This window comes from Rhinatrema bivittatum, unplaced genomic scaffold, assembly GCF_901001135.1.
Source record: "Rhinatrema bivittatum unplaced genomic scaffold, aRhiBiv1.1, whole genome shotgun sequence".
Lineage (NCBI taxonomy): Eukaryota > Metazoa > Chordata > Amphibia > Gymnophiona > Rhinatrematidae > Rhinatrema > Rhinatrema bivittatum.
This window is the reverse complement of record NW_021820824.1, coordinates 47353-66919: the sequence shown is the minus strand read 5'-3', so window position 1 is coordinate 66919 and position 19567 is coordinate 47353. Positions and strand designations below refer to the sequence as shown.

Genomic DNA, 19567 nt, shown 5'->3' with positions numbered 1-19567 from the left:
AGGGAATTTTAGTTTCAGAAATGTGCACTAGTATAAGACTAAACTATGTACACTTTTCTTTTGGGTTAATTAAAATGAATTTATGCCTTAAATGGGAAAAATTGTATATTGTAGCCAGAAAATATGAACATAAATTACATCAATTTTCAAAGGTTTAATCCGCTTTGAAAATGCTCATGGGAAAACTGCATTCATACAATTGCACCTGCTATTTGGTGTTCATATTTTTGCTCAGAGAAATTGAACATGAGATATTCAAAGATGAACAGCTAAGGGCAAGGTTCATAATTCCTCACATCATTCCTCACAGAATGATGAATCCTGTGAAAAAGGGGCCAGGCCTGCGAAAGGTGGTGCTATTCACCAGCCAGAATGTTCCTCACATTATCACCGGCAGCAGTGCCATGGTCAACACCTCCCCCTCCCTGACTCCTTCCCTCCCCACCCCGACTCTTCCCCTCCCGGTCATTTACATCCTATCGCAGGCGAAAAGGCCCTTTTTGCCTATGATAGGGGTTTATCTCGTGCGTTAGGGCCTTATCGCGTGCGATAAACCTTTATAAAATAACCCCCTAAGTATGTTAGCCACATAAGAGTTATCCAGCTACCTTACAAGGGATATTCACAGCACGGCTTTGCCACTGAATATCCCTGAATAAATTGCTAGTTAGCTAAATAAGTCTTATCTGACTAGCTTTAGGTCTAACTTATCCGGTCAACTTAAATGGATAAATTTGAATATCTCTACTTATCCGGCTAAGGGCCTGCTTCATCAAGGTATTTTCCATAGACACTAATGGGAGAAAAGTCTTAGGGCCGGATTTTAAGACGTTTGCGCGGGCGTACATTTGTGCGCGCAACCCGGCGCTCACAAATGTACGACCAATTTTATAACATGCGTGCGCAGCCGCGCGCATGTTATAAAACACAAGGTTGGCGCACGCAAGGGAATGCACACTAGTGCACCTTGCGTGCACCAAGCCCTAGGGGAGCCCTGATGGCTTTCCCCGTTCCCTCCGAGGCCCCTCAGAGAGACCTTTCCTTCCGCCCTCTCCCACCTTCCCCTCCCTTCCCCTCCCCTACCTAACCCACCCCCCAGCCCTACCTAAACCCCCCCTAACCTTTGTTTTACAAGTTGTGCCTGCCTCTGGGCAGGCGTAGGTTGCGCACGCCGGCCGAGTGCCGGCATGCGATCCCTGGCCTAACGGCCCTACAGAGGCCTCTGACCACGCCCCCACCCCGCCTCAGACCACCCATTCCCCGTCCCTTTTTTCAAGTTCCGGGACATACGCTTGTCCCGGAGCTTTGCGCACTTCACCGTGCCTATGCAAAATAGGCTCGGCACGCGTAGGGTTTTTAAAATCTGCCCGTTAGTGAATCTGGAAATAAGTTAGCTAGATATGTAGCTGCTTCCCAGAACATTCATATCTTGCCCATCACTTATCCGGCTAACCTCTTAGCCAGATAAGTTGTTACTCAATGAGATTGGATATTCTGCAGCATCCACTTAGCCAGATAAGTTCCTAATTATCCAGATAAGGGGCGCTGAATATTAACTTCAGGGAGGATAACTTTCAAACAACAGTGCACAGAAGTATATATGCAAATATATGGTCACATACAGATTTACAACAGTATTTTATAACCTGCGCTTATCAGATACGTGTGAATTATAAAATACACATATTTTTACCCTGCAACATACATGCGTATGTATGCTTGTGTCTGAATACATAAAATGTATTGATACAACGCATATCAATGCTTTGAATGTGTGTACTTTTCCTACCTATTTTGAAAATATGTGCGTGTATATTTTCTGCACGAAAATAAAGTAGGAATTGCTTGTGCATATTGGTGTATTTTAAAACATGCACACATCATGTTTTGCCAAATAGTCAAGCAAATTACCCAGTCCTTCTTCAGATTATTGAGACCCTTCTGATTCTTCAGTCTTAACTCCCTCCATTTCACTCAGTCTTCCCACCCAGTCACTTTTAATATCACTTACACTAAATAATTAACAGGTATAAAATCATGCAAGTAAGTTAGAAAATGTACCTGAGTGTCTTTTAATATAACAACTTATGCATCTAAATGCTGGCCCACTCCCAAATGCCTCTTTATTGCTACTTTTTTATGCACATATATGTGCATGCAAAAATGAAAATACGTGTATGGAATGCATGAGTAGAGGCTATTTATGCGCTTATATGCTAATTTTTATGTCTATCATTTTGAAAATTCACCTCATAGTTTTTTAAGTCCCATCAAGACTCCAACTCCTAAAATGCCTCTCCCTTAATCACCTAAAAGAACACGCATTCAGTGTGTATGTGCACAATTTTATGTGCATATCAGTTGCACGATTTGCTAAAGGACTATTTCTGTGGGCAAAACTACTTTACTGCAGAAGTCCCTTTGAAAATTAACCTTTTAAAGATGCAAGTGATTTAAAATATTTAATAAAATAAAGCATTTGAACTACATTTTTTCATATTTCCATGGCTACAGCCAAGGCAGGCTAATAATTGCTGAGACAGGGAGCTAGAACAACATTTTGCAACTAGGAAGGAAAAACAATTATGTACAACCTTGTTCAAGAAGAGATATTCTTCTTTTTTTTTTTAATATGAGAAACGGCAATCAACAAATGTCTTTCAACTGACCTAAAGCTATCATAAATAAGAGTTCCACATTTTAGTTAGAGCACACAGAAACATTCTATGAATGAAAATCAAATGCTGAGAACACGCAATTATAATCTCTTACAGCATTAATGGACATGATATACTAAAATTAAATTATATCAGCATTCAGCAAGCTTTAAGAACTCAAGAATGTGATTTACAGCTGAGATTTTTTGGATTATTGTGTATATTGACTCTGTATTCCACACTGTACATATATGGAGTATACAGAATATAAGATTTCTAGTAAATAAATAAATAAATAAATAAATAGAAAAAATATCCCAATCTTGATCAACGTTTAAGCTAGAAAGAATCTCTAAGGGCCTGATTCACTAAGATGGTAACTTTGAAACAGCCACGTGGGGGCATATGTATGCATGTTTGCCAGTTCGCGTCTGGAGACACGTCCATTTTATAACATATGCACGTATATATGCTCGCATGTTATAGATGGCCACACAATTTTAAATGGACATGCGCATGTGCGCGCAAATGCCGCCTCTACTGCATGAGTGGGGGAATTTTATAAGGGACGCACACCGATGCCTAGGCTAGCCTTCCCAGTTCGTTCCCAGTTCATCCAGTTTAGGGCTAGGGCTTCCAAACCACCCTAATTTATTAGCCTCCTTTTCCCCCTGTTAGACCCAACCCTTAAAACCCCGCTGACTAGCCTAGATTTCATTTTTGTTTACATGCCATCCACAGCAGTAGTAAAGTTACATGGAAGAGGACCCTCGTGCACGCCTGTGCACATACGTATTTACACGCACATCTCCTTCCGCCACAACAAATCCATGCCTCCGCCCCATCCCTTTTACAAAACTTTTGTCTTTTACCCATAGCGGGAGATATGTGCATACATAGGCGGCTTATAAAATCTGCTCAGCACGTGCCAGCCCAACTGGTGCACATGTGTCCCGGCTTTGGTGTGCACAGGGCTTTCAAAATGTGCCTGTCAGCATTTTTCCTATAGACACAGAATGGGAGAAAAGCCTTAGTGAATCAGGCCCTGAAATTGCTAGCAAAAGGCGGAATCTTTAGAAGTGCCACACATTCTGCACCATAATATTGATTGCTGTTGTAAGAAAAGAGAGGGGAAGCAGTGCTTGCAATAAAAGTACAAGACTGAAAAAGAAAAAAAAAAGTCATTTTATTGAGGTCAATATTCAAAGCCACTTAGCAAGATAACTCACAAGTTATCAAACTGTAAGACAAATTATGAATATTCCCCTTGCTTGTTCAGCTAAAAGTTAGAAGTATTAATGATCATCCAGCTAAGATTTAGCCAAATAAGAACTGGGCATGTTGGAGGCGTTCTGGGGTGGGGTTAAGTTTGCAGAATTACTTATCTGGCTAACTCCAAATATAGGTTATCTCAAAATTTACTTGAGATCAGGTCTAAAGTTAATTGTCCTCGTGTGGCTGGATACATTTAGCCTTATCCGTAAATATTCCAAAAATATAGTCAGTTAAGAGGACCTGCAGTACTAAAAAAAAAAAGCAACCCTACTTCACGGGCCTAATAGCCCAAATCACAACACTCACACACACAGATACTCAAGTTATGGCAAATGACCCTACTGGTCAGAGCATCCCCACCCTGCCAAACCCTTCTAAAAGGATTAAATAAATTAAAAACTGAAGTGGCCTTGTGCTGGTCTGCACCCTCCCTACTCACTCCCCTGTTCCACAGCTATAAGTTTAAAATGCCCATCCTTGGGCTTCCCTCCCTCTCCCTCCTATCTCCCCCAAACTCCCATCCCAATCCTAAATCTCCCATCCTCCCAATCCCTTTAGCTTTGCAATTCTTCAGCCCAAATCGTGGTATGCACTGACAAAGATCCATGCCCAGTGCTTTTTGCATTGCTATGGGAGCAATGCTGGAAACATGTAGCTTAGACCTCCTGTGTACCAGGTCTCGATCGCTGAGTTTCGTGAATCTTTAGAGGGTTTTGGAGTGGTGGGGTTGTGTGGCCCGGTAGGGCCGGTTAACATAGCTTTGGTGGGGAGGATGGAAAGGTGGTGTCATTCAAGCTGCTAAACCCATGAAGTAAGCTTTTTTTTTTTTTTTTTTAGTACTGCAATGCCACTTAACCGGCTATAGTTTTTGAATATAGCTGATTAAGACTAAAGTTATCTGGTCACACAAGGCCAGAAATTAAAAACCTACCAGTATTCAGATGTTAGCGGATTAGGCTTAAATGCTATCTGGATAAAGGTAGCTGGATAAATAGTCAGGAATATTCAACAGAACATTTATCCTGCTCTAATATCCAGAATAACTTACCTTGTCAAATTTAGCTGCATAAATTATCTGTTCTAGATTTCTTGGCCTCAGTTAGAACACTAAGGGCCAAAAATTAGTAAAGGGTGTTTACCATTTTGGAGTCTAGTTGCTAAAAAGCCTTAACACTGTAATGTGTTAAAAAAGTGCCATTTATTCAGTCTGGGAGGTGAAAGTGGATGATCTCTTCTTCACCTGGGTGCTTGGCCTGGAAGGTCTTCCTGCTAGTTTACTCAAGGAGTGGGGTCAGCCTGGAGAAAGTTTGAATTAAGGTTGATAATATTTGCCTTCCTCTTGTGCTCTGAAACTATTCCTGACTCTGTAGCAGCTCTGAATATAACTACAGATGAGGACTGAAAGGACCATTAAGTCTACCTGATTTGTTTTCTTTTGAAGTGTCCTAGACCACAGTTGATCCCTTGCTTTCTCATCATTTCTAAACAACTCTCAGATCTTCTCTTATCTCACACTTTGCTTTCTTGAATTCTTTTTTTTTTGTTTTGACTTTCACAATCAGCCCTGGGAAGTTATATCTCACTTTCATCTCTCTTTAGGTGACAAAATATTTTCTACTGTTACTCCTGACTCTACTCAGGGTGAGTCTTGTGTAATTCAAAAAAGCACTGAATTGTCAATTTAGCAACCAAAACCTTTCTGAAATCCCAAAATATCCTAGAACGTATCTCATCTGTTTTTATTGCCTCGTCCACTTCCAGTTTTGCTAGTACCACGTACAGAAGAAAGAACTTAAAAATATAGGAGTATACAAATTGTCCGATAATCAACATAGTTAGCAGTTCAGTTGGTGGTACAATGCTCTAGGCAAATTTCATCAATGCTCTTGCTGTGAATGCTACACTGCCTTACAGTAAGTGTTTGTGTTAAATTTAAAATTGTGACCTTGATTTTCAGGCTCATGCAAGGGAATGAGTCAAGTTATCTGAAAAACAAACTTGAGCAGAGCTGTAGGCAGGCAATTTGGCACCTTTGGCCAAGTGAAAAAGTACACTCTCACCTATACATGACACCCAACATCATGAGCTGGGAAACTGTTAAATGTTGTTGATTTTTTTATTTAAAACATAAGACTTATTATACATAATCTATAAGTAGACACAAGAGTGTGACCTTTAGGTCTGTATGGATGTGATCCATAACCCCTACCCAACTGATTAGTGATCTAAGCCTTGTTAAGCAGTAGGAGTTGAAAAAGTAGTGTATGATGCTAGTTAAGAATCTATTTAGTGGAAATTCACTGGCTCTTTGGAAACTGTTAAACTTTGGGGAAATGGGTACCTATCCTTAGGCATAGTTGTTGTTTTTTTGTTTTTTTTTTTTTGGGGGGGGGGGGGCAGGGGAGGCATGGATCCTATGAGAAGTCCTGAGAAGTTTACAGCTATCAAACTTATCAAAAACAATTCAGAATATATAATTTTTGACTGTGACCAAAAACATTTGATTTTAGAGGATATTAGTAGAAATGTATGAACACTATAAATAAAACATCAGCCATTTCAAAACTCACTTAAAAACTGTTTTTTGGCAAGTGATTTTTAAACTGTAAGTTAAATATTCCCGATAGCCTTTATCAGAGGACTTACTGGCTTTAATGAGTATGCATTATTTTCTTCTACTGAATTAGCATGCGTAGGCCCCTGGCTGTAAAAATATGCGTAGCTTAATACATTGGCACCCAAGTTTCCCTCCACACATTTGTCTTTTTCTTCTATCATAGCCTGATTTACTAAGGCTTTTCTCCCATTCTGCACCTACTGATAAGCAGCTTAATAAATCAGCACTCCTAATGGCATTATGGCATTAAGCCATCTCTAAATTTCTTCTTTTCAACAACCTATCTGAATAGTCATGCTAACTTGCTTTCCTGCACTACTTATTTTTTCTCTGCCTCATGCTTTTGCTGTCCTGATTATTGTTCCTGCTTTCCCTATCTTTTCTAGATATTCTTCCCCTCCTCCTCCTCCTCTTTCTGAGACTCTTTATACCTTTTGGATACCGGTAACTTTCAAACTGGAGCGCAGGTACACGTCGGTGCATGTACGTCGGCCCACCCCCAGGGACACAGCATTTTATTAAAATAGCCTGGCTGCATGCACACATTCACCAAACTTTTGGCCGGATTTTAAAAGGGTTACGCAGTTAAGTTAAGCGTGTAACCCTTAAAAAAAAAACCCTCCATGCGCCAAGCCTATTTTGCATAGGCTCAGCGGCGTGCGCAAGCCCCGGGAAGTGCATAAGTCCTGGGGCTTGCAAAAAGGGGCAGTCGGGGAGTGTAACTTTTCGAATAAAGGTGGGGGGGGGGGTTAGATAGGGCTGGGGGGGGGGTGGGTTAGGTAGGGGAAGGGAGGGGAAAGTGCTGGGGGGTGAAAGGAAAGTTCCCTCTGAGGCCACTCCGATTTTGGAGCGGCCTCAGAGGGAACGTGCAGCACGCTGGGCTCAGCACGCGCAAGGCGCACAAATGTGCACCCCCTTGCGCGCGCTGACCCCGGATTTTATAAGATAAGCGCGGCTACGCGCATATCTTATAAAATCCAGTGGACTTTTGTTTGCGCCTGGTTTGCGAACAAAAGAACGCGCATGCGTAATTTATAAAATCTACCCCTTTATGTAGGCACACGTAAGTGTGCACAAAAGCTGCCACTACCATGTAAACTGGGGGATTTTAAAAGGGGTGCAAGCTGAGACTTTTCCCAGTTTTACCTGTTTGTCCCCAGTTTGCCGAGTCATGATATAGGTCCTCAAAGCTCCCCCAGTTAGCTCCGACCCTTAAAACCCCACAGATCTTCCTATTTGTCTTTATTTTTTAACTTACACATCCTCCATAGCAGAAGTAAAGTTAAGTGGAGGGGGACCTCGGCGTACATCAGATTGTGTAAGTACTTATGCACACATCTCTGGTTTATGCCCGGAAATGCCCCTGCCCACCTGAGACCACACCCATTCCCCGCCCCCTTTTGAAAACTTCCGAGATGTGCATGTTACAGAATACACACTGCTTTTAAAATCTGCTCGGTGTGTGTGAGCCTGACATATTCACTCATCCCCTAATTAATGCAGGCATCAGGCTTTTAAAATTCAACTTTAATCTTTTAGTCCTTACTTTTTCAGCTGATTCTTTATTTTAGCTTTTTCAGCTAATTCTTTTGAAAACCGCAATGGAATGTTATTACTCAATTACAACTAGTGTAACTAGTTTCTAGTGAAATAAGTGTTACAGAGGTTTAAAGCAACAAAGTTAAGTACCTTCTTTAGATGTACTTTCAAATGCATAGAGGAGAAAGTTCAATACAAACTATACTATGGAAAATTAAAGCTGGGATATTTAGAATATGTTAAATATTGATTTATATATTCCATTGCTGACATTGCGAACTTGTAGGAGAAATAAAAATAAACATATATCCATTTTCCCATAGCAAAGACTCTTTCACACAGGTCATTTAAATCAACTCTTATTTATGTGAAAAATACTTTCCCCACATTTGTTACATACCATTTTTGGAGAGAATAACTGAGAGATACTCCATGTAGAAGGAGTTTACGAACAATAGCTGGCTGGGGGTCTGCGTTGTCCGAAAGCTGAATGTGATGACTTCTCTGGTAATCATTGTGTCAGCATAGAACGAAGATGGATGGGAACTGGAGGCATTTTTAGCTATGGCATAGTTGTCTTGAAAGCTGTACAGTACTGAGGCTCCAGCTCCAAAATGTGCAGATACTTCTGAAATCATATGCAATTACTTAGGTTATCTCCTCAGAAGTTTAAAGTAATATTTATAACAGAAAATAGGTCTAATTCTTTTGTTTCAGGGTTCTTTGAAACAATTTTAGAAGGCCCCTCAAATTAAACAAATCCTATTCTTTTAATTTGTTTTTCCCCCCATTCATTTCTATGGCCAAAAAAGACTTTAGAAAATAACAGATGCATATGAACATAAGACTTGCCATACTGGGTCAGTCCAAAGGTTCATCAAGCCCAGTATCATCTTTCCAACAGTGGCCAAGACAGGTCACAAGTACCTGGCAGGATTCCAAGGGGTATATAGATTCAATTAGGTATTTTTATGGTACAGCTATTAGCAACCAGCCTAGTGAGTCACGTATACCTTGTCAGAGCTTGACAGCACATGTTGTCAAGGAGACAATGTATCACAGTTAAGCATTTGTCTAATCCAACCTATCATTGCTCTGCAGATCCAGGAACACTAATCTTAAAGACTAAACATGTCTGAGATACTGTGCAAAGTGTGCATTCCATCTGTAGTCATTGTCATGCCTGTCTGATGCTTGACAATCAGCTGCAAAACCCCTAGTACCACCATAATGGACTTGCTGCCTCATGTCTAGCTGCCATATCCCTAATACTAACATGGGAGATTTACTAGCATAGTGATAGAGAACTCCAGTCCTTGAATGCTACAAATAGGCCAGGATATCTACAATGAATATGCATGAAAAATATTTGCATGCACTGCCTCCATTGTATGCAAAAATATCTCATGCATATTCATTGTGGATATCCTGAAAACTTGGTCTGTTGTGGCACTTGAGGACTGGAGTTCGCCATCACTGTGCTAGTACATGCCTATCTGCCATGTTCCTAATTCAAGTATAAGGGACTGGTTGGCAAATGCTTGCCTACCTACCATGCCCCTAATTCTACCATGGGGGACTTTTTGGCAAATGCCTATCTGCCATGATCCTAATATCATCATGGGAAACTTGCTGGCACATGCCAACCTGTCATAATATTACTGTTGACCTCTTTTGGAGCCCTGTGAGTTCTTCCTACACTTCATTTATTCTTATTTAGGGTATTAGGTCCCCAGAAAAAAAAAATGGAAAAAGTAAAAATAAAAAATAAAAAATACAAGTTTCACTACCACAGCATGACATCTGTTCTAAAGTTCTTCCTTTTCTCCAACCTCTCCACTGTCTCAGTTTGGTTCTCCCACCCTATTACATGGTTGATTATAATGGGGTGGTTTGTCCAAAAAAGCCCTCATTCATGCACAACAGAAGAGTTGCTCAAGATTAACCATTTTGATTTTCTGAATTTGATTCCAGAATAGTGAGAGAGATTTCATACAAAACCAGAAAATCAGTAAATGGAACAGACTGAGCTCGGCAAAAGAATATGGAGAAAGGTTTCTAAATAAACAACCTTCGCCACTTTCCAGGAAAACCATGCTACATTCATTAAAGAAACCATAGAGATGTCCTACATGTGATAACCATCTACTTCAGAAAGCCCATTTCACAAGAAAATCAAAATTCCACCCAGCAGCTAGCTCAGGTTCAAGCATGGGAAGTAAATAAAGGCATATTTCAATAAAATTATTCTTATCAAAGATCATTTTCATATTCTGAATTGGACAATTGGCAATGTACTTCAAAAGAATGACTGGCATCTACCATGCTACTCTGCCTTGCTGCTGCTATACTCCTCAATGATATAACTTAGGGTTCATTGTGCTACTCAGCATTGCATCTTATACCTTGGAGTTTTCCTTGCCATTGTGTCTTGCTGTTGTACCCCAGACCTTACACCTTGAATTGTTCTTGCTAGTCTGGGGAGCTGATTTGCACCTCTCACATTGCTTTGATGTCTTGAAGCCACTCTTTGAGCTGCTTGGCCCTTTTATCAGTGCCTGACTTAGTGTTTTTCCTGATGCATTTTCTGCTTTATGTCCCCATCATGGTATCTTAGGTTGCTGATGCCAATTTTGGTGCCACTTTGCCTATCATGATGCCATTACGGGTTGAATTCACTGTTGCTGGTACCCCTTTTAGAATCTTGGGATGATCTTCCATTCTCCCGGAGACCCTGCGAGGCCCACCTAAGTCCAAGTGGCCCATGTCCCTACGGGCTCCTCCCGGGGGGATCTCGGGCTTCCAGTGGTGAAGCTCTTCCTAGCCTCTGTCTCCTCCAGTGCTCCACGCCCTGGGGCAGTTACCTCCTGTTCCTTTCAGGAGCCATTCCATCCCTGCCCCAGGACAAGGGTCCACCCCCGAGCGCAACACTAACCAGCCCTCCACCTCCCTTCCACCCGAGGTCCAACGGATTGGCTCTACTGGCTGAGCCTGCTACGTGTCCCCAAATCTCCCTGCATCCAAATACAAATAAAATATAGAGATAGTTTCTACCCTTCCCCCTATCCCTTGCTCCAGGGTCCCATTTGGAAAGTCAGTGAACAGAGATTTGAATGAAAGAAGCTTGCAATGTATTTACCAAGTAGCAAGCCATCACCATACCTCCCATCCTCAAAGTGCGCTTAAAGTATTGATTGTTACAGGATGTAGGCATCATGGGTGGCTACCAGATACCTAGGAACCACATCAAAACTGTGCATATGTACATTGCATACCACTTGCACCCTGAAGGAGTGGAATAGCTTCCAGTTTCAGTAAGACTCTTCTTTCTGACAGGGTGGGATGATGGCTATATGGGTGCAGTCAATTGCCCCTAGGATACAGGGAAACTGTACCATGGCATAGGTATCCCTCATTAGGTCTTGCCATGTTTGCCTCTGTGTAGGGATGCTGATATAAGCATTAACGTGAACTGTGCATGGTTTTTAGCAACTGGTGCAAGTACCAGGATATTCCTCTTACAACACTGACTGTAGTTTGTACGGAGCCAGAAGCCATGAAATGGAGGGAACTCGGGAGTTTCACAAAACTGGTATGACATTGACCTGGCTGTGACTGGTTCAAGCTCAGCTTTGAGCTCTTCATATTAAGTTGCTATGTCCACAAAGATTTAGCAGTACCTCATGATCACCTTCTCCTCTGAAAGACCTAGCAATGTGTTGCAGGGATGAAATATTGACTTTCCCCTGCTACCCACCTGCACTTGCTGCTGGTCTGTCCACTTCATGGGATCCTGCATCAGGGATATCTTTGCCTTCCTTCCATCTTGCCACTGCTGATTAGCAGCCTAAAATATCCAGTGTACAAAACCAACTATTCTGGCCAAACATTTTGCCAAAAGGAAGCTTAGCCATACAGAAAGAGATTTTTTTATAGGTCCAGAGCTAAGTAAGCATGTCTAGGGAATTTGGAAAAAATAACACACAAAATTGGAAGTTTTTGTGTGATATTTGGGGCTAAATTCCAAACAGCTTCAACTCCAGAGGTGTAGCTATTTTTTCAGCTTTGCACAACATTTGGGTTAACAACATGCATAATTTTACTGTGGGAATCTGAACGTGGCCTTCATTTGCATGATTTGCGTATGGTTTTCTGATTAAGGGAATTGCATAAAATTAGCAAAACAAAATTACATGACATTCAAATTCCACATAGTAACAGAAAGTACAAAGCAGTAACAGTGAATACCTCATGGTAACAGCCAAATAAAGCAAGGAAATAGTGATGACCATGTACTGTTTTGTTACTACAGCTTAGTAAATGACCTCCTAAATTTAAAAAGCCCATACAGAGATAAGATTGTACTGTGTACAATTCTGATCACCACATCTCAAAAAAGATATAGTTACTGTGTACAATTCTGGTCGCCGCATCTCAAAAAAGATATAGTTGCAATGGAGAAGGTACAGAGAAGGGCAACCAAAATGATAAAGGGAATGGAACAGCTCCCCTATGAGGAAAGACTAAAGAGGTTAGGCTGAGGGGGGATATGATAGAGGTGTTTAAAATCATGAGAGGTCTAGAATGGGTAAATGTGAATCAGTTATTTACTCTTTCGGATAAAAGGACTAGGGGACACTCCATGAAGTTAGCATGTGGCACATTTAAAACTAATCGGAGAAAGTTCTTTTTCACTCAACGCACAATTAAGCTCTGGAATTTGTTGCCAGAGGATGTGGTTAGTGCAGTTAGTGTAGCTCTGTTTAAAAAAGGATTGGATAAGGTCTTGGAGGAGAAGTGTTGCGCGTCCTGGCCGCGCTGGTGCCATGACTGGGCCTGCTCACATCAGGCTCCCTCCACGAGGCCTGGTCCGCCCTCCCTCATAGCTGCAGCCAGCCCATGGCATCCCACGGCGCCTCCAGGCCCTTCAGGGCTTTCGACCTTGCACTGCTCCTCACAGCGGGGCTCGGCATCCTCTGCAGCATCGTGGTCGCCCCTAGATGCACGCTCGCGGATTACCCAGTCTTTTAAAGGGCCAAAAGAGGGAAACTCCTCTTTTGGCCCTTTAAAAGGGCTAAAAGAGGGAAACTCCGGCCCCTGTCACATGGAGGGAGCACTGGATGGCCAGCGCCATCTTTAAAAATGGTGCGGGCCATCCAGTGCTCCTACCATATGACAGGGGCCAGCCAATGGCACGGATACCCTGTCACATGGTAAGGGCAAAGGGCCATCGGCGCCATTTTGATTAGTGGCAGCCGACAGCCTGGGAGCAGCAGATTACTCCCGGGACCCCCACTGGACCACCAGGTACCTGTAAAATGTTTTTTGGGGGGTTGGGAGGGTGGGGGAAGCAAAGGGATTAGTTTTAAAGGATCGGGGTGGATTTAGGGGTTAATTTTGTGTGCCGTTTTTCCCGCCCTCCCCCAAAACGATAAGAGAACCCCCACAATCAATATCGTGGGGCTTTCCTATCGTTTCGGCGGAGCCCCCGATTTATGACGATTTTGAAAATATCGACGATATTTTCAATCGTCCGAAGCCCGATTCACATCCCTACTTGCCAGGTTCTTATGGCCTGGATTGGCCACTGTTGGAAATAGGATGCTGGGCTTGATGGACCCTTGGTCTGACCCAGTATGGCATGTTCTTATATTCTTAAGATATGCACAGAAATCTGAGGTGAAACTCAAACCAACAAATTTCAACCTGGTTCAACTTTGACATAATATTCAGAATGTCTTCGATTCACTAAGAACATTTGGATAAACTCTAACAAATTCAATGCATATTAATAACCACAGATTTACTGAATTAGGGAAATACACATCAAATCTGTTTACAGTAGACCTGTTGGAATGGGCTAATCTATTCAAACTCCAATGCAGATCTACCAATTTGAGAAGGTCTATGTTGAATTTTGTTTTTAGAAGTAAGCAGAATTAATTTGAAGCATCAATAAATTTATTTTTTATTTATTTATTTATCATGTTTTGTATACCATCATTTGGTTTTGCCATTATAACAGTTTACAGTTATCAGGAAATGTGTTAGTTAAACATCATCACAACGGATTGCCAACACAATGGTTGACAATTTCAGGATTTGTGTGTTAGTTAATACAGCATGCTCAAAGGAAGATAGGGAAGGGTAACAGGATCAGGAAATTGGGTAGGTATGTAACTGGGATGTATAAATACAGGCTTTCCAGGATCAAGATACAACTATGATGTGGTTTACAATTATGATGTGGTTAGATATACTTGAGATTAGTTAAATAAAGCTTTAAATGGTAGTAGATATTTTGTTGTTCATGAGATGGAAGGATGTTTCTTTATGGTGAGCTGTGTAGGTGTCTGGTTGTGCAGTTGACAGCGTGAGTTTAAGTAGGCTTTGGTAAAAAGCCAGGTTTTCAGTTCTTTTTTGAAGGTTTTTATGTTGGGTTGAGTTCTTAATTCGATTGGGAGACCATTCCATAGTGTGGGGCTAACGATGGATATGGCTCTCTCACGGGTTGTGTTTAGTTGTGTAGTTCTGGCATGAGGGATTTTGAGGAGGCCTTTATTTGTTGAGCGTAGGTCTCATTTTGGAGCATGGAGTTCAATAGTTTTTCTTATCCAGTTGGATTGTTGTCCTATGATTAGTCTGTGCAGAATTGTTAGTACTTTGTATTCTATTCGGTATTTTATTGGGAGTCAATGTAGTGATATGAGAATTGGAGTAATATGCTCATGTTTTTTTGTAAAGCTAGTTTGCCCACAAAAAAATCAACAAACAGTTCATGCATCTCTCAAAAGTACATTCTGATACTTTGCAAGATAGTCTTCTTCAAATGACATTACATTCAGAACTAATTACATTTGAACTAATTATTTGAAATTGCTGACCATCTTTCAACTACTGCAGGTTAAACTCTATCAGTACAGGCCCATTATGCTAAAAAGTAATACAATGTATTCTTTTACTTAGTTTTTCTTTTCTTATTTAAAATTTTGTTAAAATAAATATGGCAAAATAGAATTAAACTGCAATATTTACCCAATTAGTTCCCTAAAAATCTGCATCTGGCCACAGGGATCTAATTGGTGACAAGTTCAGGATACCCAGGCCTTTCTGACTAAAGCCTACTATTGCCAGATTGCTATCTGGGAAATGGGATCCAATATCAGAAATAATTTTAGCTGGTCAATTTAACTCATTTTTAAGTATTTACATAAGAAAATTAGTTCTTGGTTTTAATGAATTCTCATTTTAAATTAAAAAAAAATGGATAGAGAACAATTAGAACATAGCCCTTTAGGGAAATCCATAGGAAATGCATGGTAAGGTTCAACAAAACTAACCACTAGAGCTTGACATAAAAGCAAAGACTACAACATGAATAAGAATCAGTGAGACAAAAAAAATACTGAATACAGGGAATGTATATTTTATCTCACGATCTTTATTTCAAAACAGTTTCATGGAATGAAAATGTATTGAAGATTCTTTCAGAAACCCTCAGGGGCAATTTTCAGAAGGTTTATCTAAGTAAGTTCAGGACTGAGCTACACAAACCACAGGTTGGTGCGGACAGCACCTCTGATTTATCTAACTAAGGGCCTGATTCACTAAACTGTTTTCCTCTAGACACAGAATGGGAAAAAAAAAGCCTTAGTGAATCAGGCCATAAGTCTTAAGCCACACAAAATTTAGCCAGATAAACTGGAGGCACCCCAGGATGGATAGAACTTCTTTGCCTAAGTTAGCCAGACAACGCCTATATTCAGCGATATCCAGCTAACTTATCTGGAAAACTTTAGAACTGGTGGAGAGCCGTCCTAAAGTTAGCTGGATAAGTAAAAAACAAAAAAACCATAAAAAACAAAACAATTGGCGGAGCAGCAGCCAATCCTCCCACTCCCCCCCCCCCCAATCAATAAAAAATACCAGACTGAGCACCCCTTACTTATTTATTTATTTGGGATATTTATCTACCGTCATTCCATGTGAGAATCAGCCCTTACTTCCCCATCCCAATAAAAATAAAATTATAGTGCACCAAGTGGCCCTCTTCATGCTCCAAATCCATACACCTAAACTTTCATCCCCTCTCAAGAACCCCAACAGGCTCTGAAATCTAGAGTGGGAGGAGTACAGTCTCCTACCTCCTTCCGTGCTCTAAATATATGTGACTGGAGCTCTGACATGAAGCCTTCAACATTCACCTTCAACCAGCTATAATTTCATTTTGACTGGGATTGGGAGGGGGCATTGCTTAGTAGAGACGTGAATTGTGTGATCGATCGTCTTAACGATCGATTTCGGCTGGGGGGGGGGGGAGGGAATCGGATCGTCGCGGTTTTTGTAAATATCTTGTAAATCGTAAATCGGGGGGAGGGCGGGAAAACCGGCACACTAAAACATCCCTAAAACCCACCCCGACCCTTTAAAATAAATCCCCCACCCTCCCGAACCCCCCCAAAATGCCTTAAATTACCTGGGGTCCAGTGCGGGGGTCCCGGTGTGATCTTTTACTCTCGGGCCTGCGGTGCGTTGTAGAAATGGTGCCGGCTGTCATTTGCCCTGTCATATGACAGGGCAAAGGTAGCAAAATGGCGCCGGCGCTACCTTTGCCCTACCTTTGCCCTGTCATATGACAGGGCAAAGGTAGCGCTGCCGCCATTTTGTTTTTTGTCCCCCGACATCAGGAGCGTAGGAGATCGCTCCCGGACCTCCGCTGGACCCCCAGGGACTTTTGGCCAGCTTGGGGGGGCCTCCTGACCCCCACAAGACTTGCCAAAAGTCCAGCGGGGGTCCGGGAGTGACCTCCTGCACTCGAATCGTTTTGCCGTACGGCCGGCGCCATTTTGCGCAAAATGGCGCCGGCCGTACAGCAACACGATTCGACTGCAGGAGGTCATTCCCGGACCCCCGCTGGCCTTTTGGCCAGCGGGGGTCCGGGAATGCCGGCCATTTCTACAAAAAACAAAATGGCCGGCGCCATTTCTACGACGCACCGCAGGCCCGAGAGTAAAAGATCACACCGGGACCCCCGCTCTGGACCCCAGGTAATTTAAGGCATTTTGGGGGGGTTCGGGAGGGTGGGAGATTTATTTTAAAGGGTCGGGATGGGTTTTAGGGTTGTTTTAGTGTGCCGGTTTTCCGCCCTCCCCCTTCCCCCGATTTACAATTTTTGACGATAAATCGGGGAAATTCCTATTGTATCGCGCTTCTAACGATTTTTGACGATTTAAAATATATCGGACGATATTTTAAATCGTCAAAAAACGATTCACATCCCTATTGCTTGGCCCACCTCTATTTGCTTAGATAGTTTGGCAAAGGGGGGGGGGGGGGTATGGCCATGGTTTACTGTGACAAAGTTACCCAGATACAGTAACTGGATATGGACCTATCAGTAGCACCTCTATTTTTTTTTTTCAGAAATGTACCACTTTCTCAGATGTGCTTTACTTACCTTTCTTACAAAATGGTCCAGTATAAGCAGAGGAACTGCAGTCACAGGAGAATCCATTGTATTTCTCTTGACATTTTCCTTCATTGTGGCACAGGCTCCCATAGCTGCTGCAGTGCCCAGGACAACCTGGTGCAACACCTGGTGTGATTTTTGCTCTTTCTTCCAAATCAATGGCTATCCCATTTAACTTTAAAGAGCGAATACAACCTAGGAAGCCTTTCTGCCTGGAGGCTGTACCACCTAAAAATTGGAAATAAATGAAAGTTAAAAAAGACTTTTAGGACATGCAATCTCAGGGAACCATGATAGAACTCATAATTTTTTTTAGATGGAATTTTTGAATGCACAATTGAATTGGATTATTTTAAAAGTATAAGTTGATTACAATTTTTTTAAAGATATATTCATTAATGATGACTTTAATTCCAGTTTATTCTCTTTATAATATTGTCCTTTGCTGCAAAGAGATCCAAAAGGGAAGTTTATAAGGGTCTTTCAATAATACTTAAGAATGTGAAATACTGCCTATGACCAGACGAGTATGTGGTCCTCAGGCGAGAAAAGTGTATTTTAAAAAGCTGCAAATTGCTTGTGTGTGCACCAAAAATAAGGGGAAGGAAAAGGGTCAGGGCATGGGTATTCTGGGGCGGGGCAAACACTTCCGTGCATAACTCTATATTTTAAAACCAAGACCACGGTGCACATTGGCTTGTTAGCCACGTAACTTTACTGCTGCTCTTGATGAAGAGCAAATCTGTAGATCTTGAGTTTTAGGGCTTACAGTGCAGGGTGAGGGGACTGGTCAAACAGGGGGCATGCAGGATGAAGACTAGAAGGATCTGGAAGACCTCAATATTAACTGGGCAAACTGGTGAACTAATTGGAAAAACTGGGAATATCCTCGTATGTTTATATTCATAAATATTAATATTAATATGTTAATATTCATGCATTAAAGCTGGCAAAGTCTTAGAGAACATACGTGAAGTAGGTTTGCTAGAGTAATCTCTTAAAATTAGGAGCATACTTACATTTAGTAGGTACATTTTAAATCACACACATGAGCAAGGGTACACATGATTTAAAATTAAAGAGTATGTCTGTTCGCACACCAACATGTGCACTTACGGGTGCACGCACGCTCATTTTAAAATTAGCCTGTTTGTATGTACATGCTTCTCACAGCATCATTAGACAGATGGACCCTGCCCCCCTCAAGACACCACCTTTAGTGGCTGAACCCCTTGATTCATCTTCCACCCATTCAGAATGAATGCTTATCATTCTGGATGATCACCTCATCTTTATTGGCAGGGGTGGTAGGCATGAAGTTGTAGCAAGCAGCAAATAAGGAATTATTTTAGTTTTCCAGAAGACTTTGTGAAGCACAGGTGGGATAATAATAGTGGAACAAAGTAATCACTAATCAATAATAAATCAATAAACTAATAAATATGGATCAATATATATTGCACAGCTTAGAGTAAGAGATTTTTATACACAATATTACTTTATACATTTTTTTTCTTCTCTAGTTTCTTAGTAACAAAGCATATCTCAGTAATAAGGCATATCTCACCAGGCATAGGCCTTCATTTCCATCTTATTATTAAAGTTATTATTTTTAATAGTATGTTATTATATTATCATTTTATCATTATTATCATTACAACATTTTATGATAGTGTATTTCTAATGTTTCTAATGTTTCACATGTTTTATTGTTTCCGCATGTTCATTATACCCATGTTTCATTGTATCCGCCATCCGGCGACAGTTCAGTTTCATGTAAACCAGTGCAATATGTATCCTATACAGGAACATCGGTATATAAAAGTTTTAAATAAATAAATAAATAAATAAATAGTAACAAGCTAACAGGGTCATTTATCAACTCATATTATGGTGTTTTCACATGCGTTAAGGCATTTTTGCATGTGAAAAATACCTTAAAGCATTCAGTAAGCACCATAACGCATTGTGCGATGCACATTTTTAAAAGGGGAGGGATTTCCACAAAAG

At 41.3% G+C, this 19567-nt stretch overlaps 1 protein-coding gene across 1 annotated transcript in view; it reads right to left on the bottom strand.

Annotated features, from left to right (window-relative positions):
- Nucleotides 1-19567, bottom strand: part of LOC115082173 (contactin-associated protein-like 4) — an 84891-nt gene that overhangs the window by 57700 nt on the left and 7624 nt on the right. Inside the window, exons 3-4 of the mRNA XM_029586425.1 lie at nucleotides 17546-17819; nucleotides 8489-8716 (exon numbers count right to left, since the gene is read on the bottom strand). Of these exons, the coding sequence (XP_029442285.1) occupies nucleotides 8489-8716; nucleotides 17546-17819 (502 nt within the window). The remainder of the gene's footprint in view (nucleotides 1-8488; nucleotides 8717-17545; nucleotides 17820-19567) is intronic.